Below are 17,913 nucleotides of genomic sequence, written 5' to 3'. Positions count from 1 at the left end.
TATATGAATGATATTTCTGGAGTCCCAAGGCTCTGGCAATACAAATCTATTTTCATCAATCAATGTCATGTGACTCCAAGGATAATCTGTTACCACTAACATGATTATTTCTTATTTTCCAGGTTAAAAATATTAAAAATGTAAAAAATTTTTTCTTGATACATAATGAGGTCTTTCTACACTTACCCATATGTTTAAAAAAAAATCTATTTTGTGTAGGACACTGCAGGGCACAAAAGGCTTGTTTGGGTTAGCTGTCTTCATGCACACAATTAAGTCCTAAGCTTCCCCATGGGAAGTGCCCTTCCAAGAGTTCACACTGAGGGTTCTCAGAGAAGGTGAGAGATTTGCCCAAGGCCACACAAATCCTTGATTCCACGTTGGAAATAAGACTCCATTTCTTGACTGTGATCCTTTTCTACATGGGCAGCGCTAAGCTGCTGCCACTCCAAGCTAACCGAAAAAACCATTCTTCCTACCACTGAAAACATGGTTCCCAGATTTCCTCTTATACTCACTCAGGTAACATTTACTTAAAAACTCTAAAATGTCACATTAAAAAAATGTTTTTTAAGTTTATTTATTTATTTTCAGAGAGAGAGAGGAAGACAGAGGAGACTGTGAGCAGGGGAGAGGCAGAGACAGAGGGAAAGAGAGAGAACCCTAAGTAGGCTCTGCACTCTCAGTGCACTTGAACTCACAAAGGCGTGAGAACATGACCTGAGCTGAAACCCAAGAGTCTGACACTTAACCGACTGAGCCCCCCAGGTGCCCCTAAGATGGCACATTTCTGATGATTAAGAAGCAGCTCTGGCACAAGGTGGCACAAGGTCATCCCCTCTGTGAGGGCTAAAGTCAAAGAGAAGAGAAGGAAATCAAACCTAGCACTTTCTTCTCATCTAGGCCGCTTCACACAGTGTCTTTCTAGCTAGAGAGGGAACTCAGGGCTTAAACCCCACGTGATGTCCCCACATGCTGCGAAGATTGTCGGGGAGGCAATTAATCACTGTTTCTATCACTTGAGGATTAAAAGCTCACACGTTTGTATTTCTAACAGTTTTGTGGGGGCAGGAGATGCACATACACCATTTTTAATCTCAGGCCTAGAAAAGAGGAAAATCGAGGTCTAGTATCTGGTATGACAGTTGAGGTGCCATGTGGAGCCCAGAGTTCTGGGGTCAGTTCAGTACCTGGGCTGGCTCATGAGGGTCACATGCAGGGACATTGCACTGAGACATCTGTGCAGTGTGTGACAGGATGTTCGTGGAGGCCTCTCCAACATGTATGCTTAAAAAACAAAACAAAACAAAACAAAACTGGAACTACACACTGTTTGGTGTGTTTTTCTTTATGGTTTGAATAGGGGTAGAATCACACAGCTGAAAAGTCAAAAGGTATTCAGTAAAAAGTCTCCCAGCCACCCTGCCCCTTCCCCACTGGAGCTGGTGATTTCAGTTGTATGCACCCTTCAAAAGGTGTTTTCTGCATGTGAAGGCACATGTGAACTGTATCTATATTCCTTCTTTTCTAAATAAATGGTAGCATGCTATCCACACTGGTCAACTCTGGAGGGCTTTTTTTTTTTCCCCCACTTATCTTCTATATTTTGAAAACATTCTTTTTCTGGATGCTCATGGTCTTGTAAGGGAGGAATCTCTAACTCTCAGATGCCCCTGAACTGAGAAAGGTTAAGTCACTTGGCTCCTGGTTTGTAAGGTACCCACAGACAGGGACGTGACAGGGTATCGTCAGACTCACCAGGGAAGGTCACAGGAGCCAGGTGTTAAGGTAGAGTTTTTACCAGTTAAAATTTGCTTAGTAACTGGGTCACTTTTAAGGCACCTCCCAAACCTCAGGGAGCCACAAATTTGGTTCTTTATTTATTTTACAAATTTGCAATTACCATATGAGTTAGGGCAGCAAATTGCCATAGCTCTCACTAGAGTGCGAGCCCAGGAGCATGGGGTCTGCTTGTTCTAGACTAGTAGAGTCCCTAATATACAGTAGACACACAAATTTTTGTTGAATTAATGAATTAAACTTCTGTCAACTGGTTTTAAAATAAAATTCTAGAATTTTAATTAAGTGGACATTGACTGACAGTCTCAAAACAGGAACGCAGTAGGAGATAGAAGCATGAAGTCACAAACCATGTCCCATGTCACACATCAGCCCTGTCCCATGTATGTTAGATTTGAAGATAAATGCCAGTCCCCTCCACCCCCCCCACACAAGGGTGAGGTTTTCACCGTCAAAACCGAGGAGACAATGTCCCAGTGACTATTTGCAAACAGGTGAGCAAACAGGCAAACCGAGGGGTCTTTAGCCACGTAAAACACACTCTCTGTGGTAATCAGGTTGTGACCCTGCTTCAGATGGCTCAATGATAACGGCCAGTTTTAAAGGCAGGAAAGGTCATGGGGTCTCAATCACACCCAAGGGCTGCCTGAAGCTGTTTCTTAAAGAAAGGCCTGGTTTCCAAATTACTTTCCCAGGAAGGAAGGGTAGTCAGTTTCTCTGACCACATGCCCTCTGCTCTGGATAAACCTGGGTGGGAGCCCTTGGTTCACGGACACCAGGCTGTGCCTTCCGCTAGTGACCATGCATCACCCACCACACACTTGCTGCAGGCAGACGCACTCTCCCAAGAGCCTCTGCGGCCATGTCCCACCTGCTTCCCAGCTCATATCCCTTCCTTGGGCAGAACTGACTCTAAAAGAGAAGTACGTCTGAGAAGCATCATTAGCTTTCACTGCTTCCTTTCACCAGACAGCGACCCCAAGAACCACCAAATCACCAGGATACTTCTCCAAAAGTGTCATACTAAGGGACATGTGTCTTTTATTTGAACTCACTCCTCCAAAATACCAAATAGGAACTTATTCACCAAGCAAATATTTTCCTGTGCTGGTCTTTACAGTTGTAAAAGAAAAATATGGTCTCCATTTCATCCCCTGCCCCACCCCCCATCCTGGCATACAGTAGTCGTACAAAATACATTTACTGAATAACTAGTGTAATGTATGGCCCCTGCTTTTATCATCCAGTGAAAATGTGTGGAGTGGTTCTACGCAACAGGCACTTCTACACACTGGGGAAGGGAGTGAACCAAACAGAAAAAATGCCTGTCCTTATGAAACTTAAATTCCAGCAGGGAAGACAGGTAGCAAACTAAAAATAACGAGCGCCTAAGTAATAGAATATGTTAGAAGTTGGTAAGTGCCACGGGCAAAAGGCCAGAACATGCCAAGGAGGCCACATGTGCTCTCCAATTTGCTGGGAGTTATGTAGGAGTGCAGACCATCAGGGCACAAGGGCCACCTGGGTCTCTTCCCCAAGTCCGGGATGGGTTGGCCCCTGCCCCTCCTGCCCTGGACTAGAGGACTTGGGACAAGCCCCCCATCCTCTCTGAGCTCCAGCCCCACCTGCAGGTTTTATGAAAGGGTGCGGGTGAAGGCTCCAGCACAGAGCAGGTTCCCTCCTGCCGCTGCCGCTTCTACTCCTGGTCACTGTATTAATACAACTACCACAGAGCAGTATTTTACTTAAAAAAAATTCTTCAGGGCTAGACTTCTCAGTTATCTTGAAGCTGCCCTAATCTTGAGGGGCCAAGGAGGGTCCTAGCCACTAAATCTCATTCGGACACGCACGGAACCGGGGCGTGGGGCCGACCCACCCGGGACTCCTAGTGTAAGATGTTACTTATCTTGGATAAAAGATACTCCCGAGGGGCATCCAGGGGGGCTACTCTGTCCTTTCACGCACGACAAACCCAGACCTAAAATGCCACACTCACTTTACCCTGGTTATCGCTGCAGCTCCCGGAACCTCCCCCACCCCGCTGGGCACCACCCGGCCCAGCGTCCCAGGCCCGCTCCCTCCGAGGCGTCACTGCAGGGCTCCGCCGAGGCCCCGCCTCCAGCTCGGGTCCCGCCCACCCAGGCTCTGAGACCGCACCCCCTGAACACCTCCCAGTGAGACCCCGCCTCCAGGCCTCTCAGGTGAGAGCAATCGCGGTAAGTCATCAGAAACAGAGATTTTCAAGGAAAACGTTCATCAAAATACGGTAGTTTTGGGGCACCTGGGTGGCTCAGTCGGTTGGGCATCCGACTTGGGCTCAGCTCATGATCTCACGGCTCGTGGGTTCGAGCCCCACTGGGGCTCTGTGCTGACAGCTACTTCAGATTCTGTCTCTGTCTCTCCCTCTCTCTCTCCCTGTTCGCACTCTGTCTCTCAAAAATAAATAAACATTTAAAAATATTTACAGCAGTATAAAATGTTAACTGTAAAAGTTCACCAAAGTACATCCCCAGGATGAAATATAATGAAGCCAACAGATACACGCTGTATTAGTGGGTTTAATGACTCAAGGAAGCCTTTACCACGTGGGCAGTGAAAGAAAACGATGCAAAGCCAAATCCAGTGTGATCCTTGGGGCGCAGCACAAACAAGGCAGCAAGGCCCAGCCCAGGGCTGTGAACAGAAGAGCCTAGGGAGCTGTGCACGTCTGGCACACCTGAGGCCAGGAAGCCAGCACCTCTGCGGCTGGGCCCAGGGATCCGCAGCTCAGAAACTCCTCAAAGTGTGTTCCTTGAAGGAGCAGCATCACTGTCACCTGGGACCTTCAACTCAGGCCCCAGGCTTAGGGAGTCACAACCTGAATTCTAACTAGACCCCCAGTGACTCCTGTGCACACGAGTGTGAAAAGCACGGTTGTAAACATCCCAGTAACCATCTTGCTAGTCACTGCTATGTGCTGGGTTTTGGTATCTGTTTACATATTCGTTCACTGAACAAAATTTTGCTGAATGCCGGACGTGGGTGGCGCCCCGTGCTGGTGTTGAGCGTCTTCATTGGGTTGATGGCTGTTTGAAAGCCTGATGTTGGACAGTAATCACACATGCAAATGTGTAATTACAAACTGGGAAATGCAAACAAAGAAACTGTAGGACACAGGCCCTGATTTAAACTCTGTGTTTGAGGAAAGGAAATATTCAGGTAAAGAGAGGATGGGAACAGGTCACCTACAGCACAGACTGAAGGAGCCAGGCAGCCCAGGTGTGAAAGATCTCAGCAGCATACTTTCATAAGGTAATGCCAACACCTTGGACCATTTGGGGACAGGGCCAAGGAGCACGAATGCACGTGCAGGCCATGTGGAAATCTGTGGGAAGACCCCCCCTTTTGGAAATGATCAGGAAGCACGGGTCATTATCCTCATGTGGCATCTGTCAGAATGTGGGACCCCACCATGGGATGACTTCCTGGGCTGGCATGTTAGGGCAGTTTAAAATCAGGCCACAGACCTGTGAGTCAGACGGGGTGGAGCCGGCAGCGGAGCAAGGCCCCTTCCTGTGCCCATGCACCCATCTTGATCCAGAGCAATGACGTCCCAGCCACCAGTAGCTGCAGAACTGCTCAGACAGGCACCACATCCTGTGTGAGGCTGCTGGGGACCAAGAGCCCAGTGTACCTGGGTCACCTCAGTGAGTGTGTGTGTGTGTGCGCTGCAGGTGTTGCATGCACTCCTCTGCTCACATACTCTCCAGGTCACACGTGCCATCTGCATCCAGGGATCCGGCACTGGTAAATGTAGGTGTAGGGTGGGCCTGGGAGTGGAGAACACAGAAATTTAGGAACGTGGTCTATGGTTTCTGTCTGGCAGGGATTTCCAGTACGGTAGACGAGGTATGATCAGTGCCACGCTTTGTGTGCAAGCTCTTTTTAATCCTAACAGAAATCCAGAGGTGTCACTAGTCCCATTTTAAAGGCCAGGACACTGAGACCTGGAAGGACTCAATCCCTGCCCTTAGTCATGAGCCCAGTAAACGGAGAAACTGAGGCTAATACCAGAGGGAATGCAGAAAAGAGCCAGAGAGCTCCAGTGGCATGGTGAGAACCCCATGTGGAAGCTCGGGCACTGGGAGCAGACCCCCAAGTGGGAAGGGATGCCTGAACCACTGAGTGTGTGGATGAGGAGGGGCTCTTGCAGGCGGAGCAGCACGATAGAGAGCCGGGCTGCCCCGGCTGCTATGGGAGGGGGAGCCCGCCGACTGGAAGGTCTGCCTAGGCCACAGCATGCAGGATGTGGAGGCCATCTGACCCTGCCTTTCTGGGACCAGAAGCAGAGAGCCACCCAGGCAGAGACCTGGGTCCCTGGCCCCCTAGGGAAGCAGAGTCATAGCCCAACATGAACTCACGATGTACAAAAAAGGGGCAGTTTCCAGGGAGGGGGATGGGTTGCGATGGCACCAGATCTGGGCCACGGTGTCCAACAACAGACAGGAGGGCAGAGTCATTAAGTTCAAGGCTCTGCAGGTTCATATTCCCAACTCACCTTTCCTGGCTGTGTGACTCTGGATAATTTAAACTTCCCTGAGCATATTTCCTCCTTTGTAAAAAAGGGACAAAAATATATTCTTCATAGGGTTTTCGTGAGACTCAAATACAAATACATGGGCTGTCCTGAGAGTGTGATCCCAGCCAACGGCCGCTATTGGCCAGGTTGCCTGGAGAAGGTGCACAGCGTTCCCGCACAGCTGATCCTGGGGAGCCCTTCTCAGAGACCCAAACATGCTGTGGGCCACTGAAAGCAATACATCCTTCCTCAGCTGAGCCACCTTCCCGGTTCCTGAGGAGCCACCTTCCTCAGCCCCGTCCCTTCAATCCCTGGCTGGCACTTATCTCTCAGGTCCATGTTTCAGATGAAACACCCTCCTTATAATTCTGTATGAGAAAAGCTGTGCTCATGAGCATGACCCGAACCCTGCAGCTCCAGGTGGAGGCTCAGAGCCCAGTGGGCACTGTGCACCCTTAGCCATGCAATTCAAGGGGCATCCGCTTTGTGGCACTTCAAGTGCGCCAGGGACAGGGGTGGTCACCAACTACTCTGACCACAGCTGCGAAGATCCCATGGGGTACCAGAGGAGGAAGTGGGATCAGGTTCATCCCTGCACCAAACAGACGATGCACAAGCTGGAGCTCATGGGGCTGTTGGGAAAGGGGGTTTCGCAGGACCCGTGAGGGACACACAGGAAGCAGTACAGCCCTGAGCCAGGGTCCAGGAGGTGCTGGGGGCGGGGGGAGGAGGTGGAGAGATAGAGGATGTGACTTCAGACCACATCCAGGCAGGTAGCTGTTGTCTATTTTCCAGCAGGTAGAATCAGGAAACAACGTGAAACAGATGGGAAGCAACTGAGGGTTTAGGATCTGTTTTTGCCACTTATACCTGGGCCTTGCTTAGTTGACTTAATAGGTTGGTCAAGCCCCAAGGGTGCTTCCCACCACAGTTCATGCACACTGTGTCACGAGCTTTGAGGAAAACATCTATGTCGAAGACCTGGCGGGAGCCCTGGCAGAAAGCACAGCACACAGCACACAGCTGATGCTTCAAGAAAGGAAGCCACAACTGAACAGAGAGGGTCATAGCCACCTAGACTCTCCAGGTGATGTGACCTGAGCAGCAGATGCCCCCACCAGGCTGGCCAGGCTCCTGGTGCAGGGAGGGGGCCCAGAGACTGTGTGCCTCCCAGAAACCCAGTTGAGGGGACATGCACGGTACCCTCAACGGCACAGCCTTGGCCACTCTCATGGCCACGTGCTCATCTCTGGCAATGCCATGACGAGAGTCCTCGGCCACCTTGGCTGGGAAGAGGCACCACTGACAGACTGGCAATGGGGCCACGCCCCTGGGAGATGGGGGATGGGACAGGTGCCTCCAAGCATGGTGAGGGGGAACCCAGGGCAGCTCACCGCACCTTGTGAACAGCGAAGGGTGTTCCTCAACACGCTGTTTCACCCGGGAGTGTCTCCCTGACGGTGCTGCCAACATCTGCCCAGAGAAGCAGAGCCCCTGCCTCACCTGCCGTCAACAGGAGTATATTCCTATGAGGTTTGGGCCTGTGCCCCTGGGACAGCTGCTGATGGGCCTGAGGCTGGGGCCACCTGTGGCCCCACATGAGGGAACATCCTACAGGCACAGAAGTTTGTTTTGTCCCATAGCAACACCCCATCATTATCTCAGGACAACAGGGGAAGTCAGGTCAGGACTTGTGGGTGGGGAGCCAGTGGCTCAGGCCCCCGTGCCGTGGAAAACAGGATATGGATGTTACTTTATTCTCCACATCCTTCCAGCATGGCACCTTTCTCAGCTGTCCCTCACAATTCTCTCTTCCACAGCCCTTACCCAGGGACCTTGGGGTCCTTCCACAAAGCACACGTCCCCCAAAAGGGGTGCCCTGTCTGTCCTCGCCTTGTCTCAGAAGCAAAGATACCAAGAGAGGTCTGCCTGGTAGACTGATGCCTAACCCAGCTTTCGGCAAGCACACCGATGTGATAACATGGAGAACAGATACACCTGCTCACTGGGCAGGACTTTACGGAGGAGCAGACAAAGCCCCACCGGTGGCTGCACTGTGATCTGTTGACATCCACAGGTGTGTATCAGGGAGAGCTTCCGGGTAACACAGCAAACCTCCCAGGGTGAAGGTGGCTGAAAGCTCTGACCTGCACAGGTGTCCACAGCCCACCAAGCTGAGGCTGCTTGTGGGGTTTTCATTCTACACATGAAGATCAGACACTATTCAAAAAGGAGACAACGCATCTCACTCAACGCATGAGATGCCCTGTGACCTGTCGAGCAGCCCGCAGGCCCATCCTTGTTCGTCCAGGATCTCAGCTTCTTGCACAACGCCAGGTCCACCAGAGGGGCCCATGGAAGCTGGTGTGGACTGAAGGAAAGGAACCACAGAATCACATGGAGAAGTATCAGAGTCCCTTCACCCGTCAGCGGTGGAAACATAAATTCTGCGACAAAGAATCTCTTCCTGATTTATTTTAATTTATTAATCAACACACACTTAATAAGTTGTGGTTCAAGGCCTTTGGGACTCTCAAATGCTCAGACGTCCCACAGCAGCCACTCCCCTAAATCCAGTCTAGTCCAGGGCCAGAGCTGAGAACAGTCGCACTGCGTGGTGGGTTAGACTCAGCAGGACCACCAGGGCAGCTCAGTGTCCCACCGCACCGAGCACAGCAGTATCACGAAGGCCAGTGGAGAGCACGAGTGCACTGAAGAGGCACTCATGCACACAGCCACCAAAGGACATGCACGTGGCTCTGGGCACCATCAACACAGGCAGAAGCACAACACGTGGCACCCATAAAAAATCTCCACTGATGCACACAACATACCCTATGGACACAGGAGTGTATCGTTACATCACATCCGAGGACCAGAACACTCATCTTTAGTGACCGCGCCCCTGATGGTGGCTACACTGGGGGTGGGTGCTGACTAGACAGGGTATGAGGGAAGCTTCCTGGATACTGGAATGTTCCACATTGTGATCTGCATAGTGGTCACCTGGGTGTGTAAGCATGCAAGCTTTCATTAAGCTGCACGCCTGAGATTAGTGTACTTTAGTGTCACAAGGAGAGGGCCTGCCGCATTAAGTAGGTCCGGAACAGCCAACTGAAAAGGCAGCTATTGCAGCCTCAAGCCTGGGCAAGAGTGGGAAGGGGTCGGGTTGTAAGAAGGTCAGCCTGTGGAGCAGGGGGAGGAGACAAACCAAGAATTTAACAAGGCTGGGCCATGCATGAGGCTCTGGGTGGTTTTCAAACTCTGTGAGCAGCAAAAGCTTTTTTTCTACCCCCAAGTAAAATGCAACACACATACCCCAAAATACAGAGCAGGTGCTCTGGTTGGGGATATGGCGAGCATCTGCTCAGAGCCCCAATGAGGAACACGGCCTTGGGAGGAGATAGAGCGATGGGTGATGGGGTGTGGGACACACATCCCTGGACCCTGAGAACCTGGGAAGAACTGAAATGAGGGGACAGGAAAAAAGGCATCAAAGGTAACTGATGTCACAGCTGTAACAGTGAGTGTCCTGGGCCTGTTACCCCTACCTGTAGGTAACTCGGGGCTGCCTGCGGCAGCTCCGGAGGAGGAAGCATGTAGGGCCAATGGAGCTTGCAAGGAAGGGCTATGAGCTTGGCTCCTGGAGACGCACACAGAGCTGGCTCTGAAAAGGGGCCCACGGGCTGCACCCCCTGGGGCTCTCGGCCTGTGATCAAACACTAAGGAAATTAGCAGACACCAACACAGCAGAAATATCAACATGGACTTTTAAAACAATTTCCTTTCAACTCTCAAAGTTTCTCTTTTCTGTTTAGCTCATCCTCTCCCCGCTTCTGTCCATGCTGTCCCCTGCAGCACTGGCAGGGAGGGGACAAGGCTCCTCTCAGAGGTGCCCGGAGAATAATCCCATCAGTGAGCCAAGTTTTGGTCACCTTCCTCAAAAAGTAGTTCTTTTCTAAAGTATCCTAACAACTTCTGGACTAGTAGCCAACAGGAAAATCCAGCTGTTCCTTATCTGAATTCAACTCAGCCAACATTTTTTGGGCACCTCCTGTGTGCAAAACACTGCTTTTCACACTTTAGATGCCGAGTTTCTCCTTGGAGCAGATCACTGAGAAATGTAGCTAGTTTTCAGAGCTGGCCTCCTGGTCTAGTGCAGAGGAGAGCCCCCAGATGAGGAAAAGTGGAGGCCAGAGCCCAGCTGCTTCTGGAAGCAATGAAGGGAGAAGGTGGTCTGACTTATCTCAAAGCAACCATAGCAGACTTTGACTCTGCTGCTGCTAGAAAGCAGGCGGGTGGTTCCTGGAGGCTGACCACCATGACTGGTCTTGCTGGGCTGACAGGCCAGCTGGGATGTGCCAGAAGCCTCTGAGCTCAAGGAAATGGGAAGTGGTGATTTGGTGACACTTGGGATATCAGAATGAAGGACCTCCACCCCACCCCCACCCCCACCCTAATCTTCCCACGTGCCAGACCAAACCTTCATTGGACCATAGTTTTCTATCTTTCTTTCTTTTTTAATCTTTATTTTTGGGAGAGACAGAGTGCAAGTGGGGGAGGAACAGAGAGAGAGGGAGACAGAATCTGAAGCAGGCTCCAGGCTCTGAGCTGTCAGCACAGAGCCCAACGCAGGGCTCGAACTCCCGAACTGTGAGATCATGACCTGAGCCGAAGTCGGACGCTCAACCTACTGAGCCACCCAGGCGTCCCTGGACCATAGTTTTATAAGGAGGAGATGACATTTGTCTTAGCTATCTTTGTACGCCCACCATGAGCCCTATGCTTGGCACATAGTGGTTGCTCAGTAAATACAATACAATACAATACAATACAATACAATACAATACAATACAATACAATACAATACATCAACGCATTGTGGAATCAGACTTTCCAGAACAACTACTGAGTAGAAAACTTCCCTTGAGACCATCCCATAAGAACCTGTAATGGTGATGTAAGAAAAATAGAACTTCTTGCCCCAAAAGCACAAGAGCTTACCCTTACAAGCTCTAGATCCAGACAGCCGAAGGGGGTCTGTCTCATTCTGCACAGGGCACGCTAAGAACACCTGCATCAATACCCAGACCTGGATTTCAGGGCTTGTCAGAGGAAGAGAAATCAGGAGCCCTCTTCCCCCAGTGGCCACTGACAGTTCATGGCAAAGAGCATGCACTCTGGAGCCAGACTGCTGGGGGTCTCTGACCTTGGGCAGCTTCGTGGAACTCCCTGGGCCTCAGTGTTCTCTCTTATATACTGGTGGTGATAATGGAACCCATCTTGCAGGGCTGTGATGGGACTTAAGGAACTATTATTTGCAATTGCTGTGTATTTAGAACAGTGTCTGGCGTGTGTATCTGCAGTTAAACAAATTTGAAGAAATACTTCTGAGTGCACCCTGTACACAGAGGGGAGTGTCCAGCCTGGACCATCTGTATAGCCCTACTGTGTCCAGGGGTAGCTTCAGAGGAAAGCTGCAGGGTCTAAAAAGGCTCACAGTATCTCCCATCACTCCCCAGGTTCACAGAAGACTAGAGATTTGCCAAGAGGAAGTGGTGAGCCAGTAAACACGTACTTAGCCAGCTGAACAAGTCTTACACTAACTCTTGATGCTCCCTTGTTAAATGACTACCGTCATGGTGGCTTCTGCTGCCATCGTTCCTAGCTCATTCCTTGCTTGCCTCTAAAGGTCCGGGAGGCACCTTCATGGGAAAGGGTCGGGGTGCCTCTCCTTTTTCACTGATTTTAAACATGACCCAGAAACCTTTGAGCTTCTGATACCCTGAATAGCTGCACCTTCCAATTCTTGACACTCCTTCCCTGAAACTGGGAGAACCCTCCATCTGAAATGCCATGGGTCCTAGAAAAAGGCTCGAACTCCTGACTAGTTGGAGTACCCTCTGGGAGAGTTCACAGGGCTCTGAGACCCACAAAAGGTTGGCATGGACACCACTGGCACCCACTAGACTGACATTTGCTACCTGGGTTCCTGGTGAGAGTCTCCTCCAGATGCAGCTTCCCACATCAAGTCACCGAACCTGTTTGAACACAGACGTGCACACATACAAAGCTGGAATCTTAAAAGGGTGTAGCTGACACACACAGGTGAGTCAAACTGTGTCAGGCAGTTCTTAACTGGCTCGCTGCAGGCAAGTGCCCAATCACCCCATGGGGAGGGCCTGGCCCAGCCCCCAGCCCACCAGATGGAAAGACATGTTCCTGCAGCACCAGGCAGCCAACAACCTCAGCCAGAGATAAGGTCTGGGGACCAGGGAACATGTGGGCCGAAACACTGTTACCTCAGCACAGGTGGGAAAATCTGTTGTCAAGCAGCTCCCATAATTCAATAAAAAATAAGGACTAACAGGGAAAAAAAAAAAAGCATGTAGGAAAGAAAGAGTCAGCTAAAAATAGACAAATAGCCCACAAATATAAAACCGTCAATTCACCAATAATTCAAAGATACCAATTAAAACAATGGGATGGGGTTCCACTTATCTACCTGGGAAAGAATAATGCCCAGTGCTAGGGGCAGGGGCACCTGGGTGGCTTAGTCGGCTAAGTATCCAACTCTGGATTTCAGCTCTCTGTCTCCCTCTCCCACTCGTGCTCTCTCTCTCTCTCAAAATAAATAAATCAACTAAAAGAAAGAAAGAAAGAAAGAAAGAAAGAAAGAAAGAAAGAAAGAAAGAAAGAAAAGAGGAAATACCAGTGCTAGAGGGAGGGAGGGGTGACAGAGATGGATGGGCAGATGTGAAACAGTATATAAATCTGCAGAAGAGACTTTCTGCAAGAAAATTTAGCAATATATACATATATATATATTCAAAGTCTTATAAATGTGCATATTTTTAACATAACAGCTGCACTCTAGGAATCTTCCTGAAGAAACAATAAGACTTAATAAATCAGCAGTTCTTTATACCTTTTATGTAGCATATCTATACATACTCTGTAGGTAATGTTTATTTAGACTTTAAATATAAATGTTATTCACGGCATTGTTTATTACAGAAAACAACTGGAAATGACCCAAATAGGATACTGGTTAAATTAATTATGGTTTACACATAAAATAAATACTAAGTAGTAATTTTAAAATATGTTTTAAGAATGTTTTTAAGGAAGTTCTAATGACACGAGAAAATACACTGTTAAACTGATGGGGGAAAGCAGGCTATAGAATAACATGCCTGTAAAATATGATCCTGATTCTGTAGCATAAAGATGCTACATATGCTTATAAAGGGTCAAGAAGACACACGGCAACACTGAACAGTGGTCATTTCTGGATGGGAGACTGATCCCATTTTGTGCCTGATAGTTTTTAAATTTTCTATAATGACAACATATTTGTTTACAATCCAGAAAAGCCTCCAACATGATTTTTTAAAAAATTTTTTATTTGTTTAAAAAAAAATTTTTTTAACGTTTATTTATTTTTGAGACAGAGAGAGACAGAGCATGAATGGGGGAGGGGCAGAGAGAGAGGGAGACACAGAATCGGAAGCAGGCTCCAGGCTCTGAGCCATCAGCCCAGAGCCCGATGCGGGGCTCGAACTCACAGACTGCAAGATCGTGACCTGAGCTGAAGTCGGACGCTTAACCGACTGAGCCACCCAGGCGCCCCATCTCCAACATGATTTAAACAAAGCAGCAAACACTGGATTAAAACCCTTAGCAGTGAATCTCCGCCAAACACAATGGACATGACATGCCCCTGAGTTGTAAACACAGTCTTTGGTCTCTGTTGTGAACAGCCGCCTTGTGCCACACTGTGACAAGGGCCATAAGATGAGAAGGGGTCAGGAGTTGGAGGGGGCTTGGCCCGGTGAAGGCATCGGATGGGCTTTGTAGGAGAGGGCTGGTGCACAGGGTGGATTCTCAGAGAGCACTTCAGGTGGGGGAAAGCTACATAACCATGGCAGACAGGCCACCAGGTTAAGAGAATGTGAATGAGGCCCGACTGGGACTGGGTATCTGGACAATGACGGGCCTCCTTTAGCACCAGGGTCTTCAACTAGAAGGTAGGGGCTTGTGCGGGGGGAGCACACTGCTGACAGAGGGTGACTGTGCTCCTTCAGACATCCTTTAACTCCTCTGCCCCTTGCAGACACCTCCCCTAGACACTGGCCTTCTTGCTACCCCTACGAGGCTCCAAGATGTGCTTCCTTGGGCCTGAACATGCTCCCCCAGACCTGTGCACAGTTCCTCCCTCCATACTGCAGGTCTCATAGGAGGAGAGGCAAAAGTCAAAGCAAGTGACAAAAAGGCAGTCCCACTCCCAGGGCTGGGGAGTAGGAAGTACATTCTGTTGGTTTGGGGAGGAACAGATCAATCACAAGTATGTGGAAATGTTTGTGATGGGGGAGAGCCACCAGGTCAAGGCTTCGGGAATTGACTAGCTGTAGCACATGGCCCAAAATTCTGAGAGGGTGAGAGGTGAATTTCAGACCCAATATCCTGAAATGCCACACGATTTCAGACCCAATATTCTGAACTGCAGGAACTGACATTTACAACTGCAGGAACTCCTCAAGTCTTCAAAGTGCTTTCACATTCATTACCTCATTCTTGTCCTGGGAAGTAAGCAGAACAGGAACAATGCCCATTTTACAGATGAAATAACCAAGGCTCTGAAAGTTTAAATGACTTTCCTGAAAGTTCAAAAGAGAAGTACGTAGCAGACCTAGCTGGACTCAGGCCCCGGCACCATTTTCCCCACACGCAAACCGAGATGCTATGGCGCTACGTTTAACCTGAATAAAGACATCATTGTCATCAAGTTTTGCTTCCTGTATTTTGACAAGAGCAGCTGGAGTAAAGGCTCCCTGCGGAGATGGGCGCCATGGTATCAAGTATTAACCATTAAGGGGGGCAGTGGGAGGGTGTACGCGGAAGGAAGAGCCAGGTGTACTCTCTGGACAGACAAGAAGGCAAGCCCCGTCATCCAAAATGGAACGTGTGTGTGTCCAACAGCCAGCTCAGCAGGCACTCCCTGCACCCAGGTTGGTGTGGCCCTTTCAGGGGTGCTCCCAAATCCAACCCAAACTCCAGCTCTGCCACTCACCACCAGGGGAACATGCACTGCATCTGAGCCTGAACCCAAGCTTGGAACACGGGCCAGCAACTGGGGAGCTAGAAGGGGTAGGGCAGTCTGACACAGCTGGCTGGGCAGCCAGAACCCCCACAGCCTCTCACTCCTGTCCTGGAGGAGAGGCAAAGGCAGGCCCCCAGTAGCCTGCCCTGTACCAGCAGTCCAGAACTGTGTGATAAGGCCTGGTGAGGGCCTCTCCTCCAGATCTGTCCTTCTAGATCGGTCCTCTGGAGCTGTGCTTGTCATCAGGCAGCTGTGAGGCGCACATGGCTACTGAGCATGAGAAATGTGGCTCGTGTGATTTAGCAAAAGCATTTAGTGTTAGTCAGTTTACACCTGAAATCAAACACCCTAAAAGGGCAGCCGGAGGGACCCTTGATGGAAGTGTTCTGTGGCTTGTCTGTGCTTGCTGGTAATCCCAGGGACGTGCACACAGCAGAGGTACATGACCAGGTCCTGGATAAGACACTGTGCCACTACAAGTGACCTTCTTGGGAGTCTGTATTCTCTCCCACAACTGCCTGTGAATCCAAAATAATCTCAAAATAAAAAGTTAAAAAAAAAAAAAAAAAAAAAAAAAGGAACCACTACATGTGCTCAATGCCTATGGTAGTGGTCCAGGAGCTCCAATCAGCTGTCTCCACCCAGTTAAAGAAACCCACAACTGTTTGGAGCTCCCACTCATGCCTGTGGGTTCTTCTCTCACACAACCCGCAGCGGGCACACTTGATTTGGGAGGCTGGGGGCACTCCTGGGCTAAAGAGGGGATGAGTTCCGGGCGAGGGTCACAGAGTTAGCATTCGGGGGAAGGGTGCGACCTTAACAGAAGTGAGGGGTTCATAAAAAGACTGTCTCCTCAAGATGAAAACGAAATCCCGAAACTCCATTGGCTCACTGCGGAGAAGCCGCCCCCCATCCTCGGCGGACGCCCTGTAAACCCTTTACCAAAGGACCCCCTCCGCCCTTGGCGGGCAGGGGCGGCCTGGACAGTGGGGGCACTGGACTCGGCTCCTTAGACACGAACGCCCGGCGCCCAAGTGCGTGTGGAGATGGGGGTCCGAGCCCACCCTCTGGCCCTGCCCCTCTCCCACCGGTCAAGCTGCTCCGCCTCGCTTTACAGGACGGGGGAGGCGTGGAGGAAGGGCGAGAGGGCCAACCCCCAGGCGGCGGCTGCTTAGGACCCGAGGAGCCCCCTCCTCCGGGACCCTGAGCAACTGCAACAGGACCCTCGCAGACAAAAGCGTCAGCCGCGAATGAGCCGCCCCCGCAGAGGGCAGAAGCGCCAGATCCTATCAGCCAATTACCCGAACGCGCACAGCAGCTCTCAAGTTGGGGCACGCTCGGGCCGGGGCGCGGACAGCGGGAGGGGCCACCGGCCGGGCGCGCCCAGAGAGCCTGGGCCAGGGGCGGGGGGTGGGGGGTGGGGGGTGGTCCCGGCCCGCTGCCGCTCTCCCCTCGCTAGACCCGAGCCTCCTCCGCAGCGAAGGAGGCGGCGCGGCCAGGCCCTCCCCCGGCCCGGGCCCCCCAGCACCTCCCCCCCCCACGACCCCACTCCGAGCAGCCCCCGGGTCGCCCCGGAAACGCCGCCCCTCCACCGTGTGGCGCGCCGGGTCGCCTCCCGCTCGTGGAACAAAAGAGCCGCTCCCGCGGGGGTCCGGAGCCCGCGCGGCCCTCCTACCGCCGTGCTCCAGCTGCACCCGCCGGGCGGCCGGGCTTTGTGTCCTTGCAGCGGCGGGAAAGGCGGCTGGACCCCCGCACTCCAAAGTTGTCGCCTGCCCCGGTACCTCCCGCAGCGTCCAGTCCCCCCGGGGGCGCCCATTCATTCGCAGGGGGGCCCGGCTTACCTTGCTCTTGACTTCCACGGCGCTGCAGTCGTAGAAGCGCAGGGTCTGAGACTTGTGGAAGCTCCGGTTCATGGTTCCGGCCCCACTCAGCCTCGTCCTCGCCTCGGCTCCTCGCTCCCGGGGCTGCAGAGGACGCTGGGGGCGGCGCCCCCCGCCCCGGCCCCGGCCCCGGCCCCGGCCCCGGCCCCGGCCCGCGCGCGCTCGGCCGCCCCGCCGCTCTCAGTGCGGCGGCCGGAGCTGGGCTGGCCGCGCGCCTCGGGACTCCAGGGGCCGCGCGCGGGAGGAGCGGGGGGACGCCGGCGCGCGCCGCCCCGAGGACCCGCCCCCAATCTCCGCCCCGCGAGCCCCGAGGGCCCGCCCCGCTTCCCGTGGAGCCGCCAACTCCCCCCCACCCCACGCCCACCCAGGGCCCGCCCCCAAAGCTCCGGGGGCCCCAGTCTCACCCGCGCCCAGAGGACCCGCCTCCGAGGGCCCGTTCCGCGAGTCCCGAGGACCCACGACCCGCCACGCGCCGCGAGGACCCGCCCCCCCGTGTCCACCCCGCGCCCCGAAGACCCGCCCCACGACTCTCAAGGACCCTAGTGCCGCCCCGTGCCCCGAGGGCCCGCCCC

At 52.1% G+C, this 17,913-nt stretch overlaps 1 protein-coding gene across 1 annotated transcript in view; it reads right to left on the bottom strand.

Moving 5' to 3' along the window:
• PARD6G (par-6 family cell polarity regulator gamma) overlaps window positions 1–17,583 on the bottom strand; it is a 91,875-nt gene extending 74,292 nt beyond the window's left edge. The window contains exon 1 of the mRNA XM_058691715.1: window positions 17,303–17,583. Within this exon, the coding sequence (XP_058547698.1) occupies window positions 17,303–17,374 (72 nt within the window). The 5' untranslated portion in view covers window positions 17,375–17,583. The remainder of the gene's footprint in view (window positions 1–17,302) is intronic.
• Between the last annotated feature and the right edge of the window lie 330 nt (window positions 17,584–17,913).

This window comes from Neofelis nebulosa, chromosome 11 (assembly GCF_028018385.1).
Source record: "Neofelis nebulosa isolate mNeoNeb1 chromosome 11, mNeoNeb1.pri, whole genome shotgun sequence".
In the NCBI taxonomy this organism is placed as follows: domain Eukaryota; kingdom Metazoa; phylum Chordata; class Mammalia; order Carnivora; family Felidae; genus Neofelis; species Neofelis nebulosa.
Note: the sequence above shows the minus strand (reverse complement) of the source record. Positions and strands in the feature narration are given on the sequence as shown.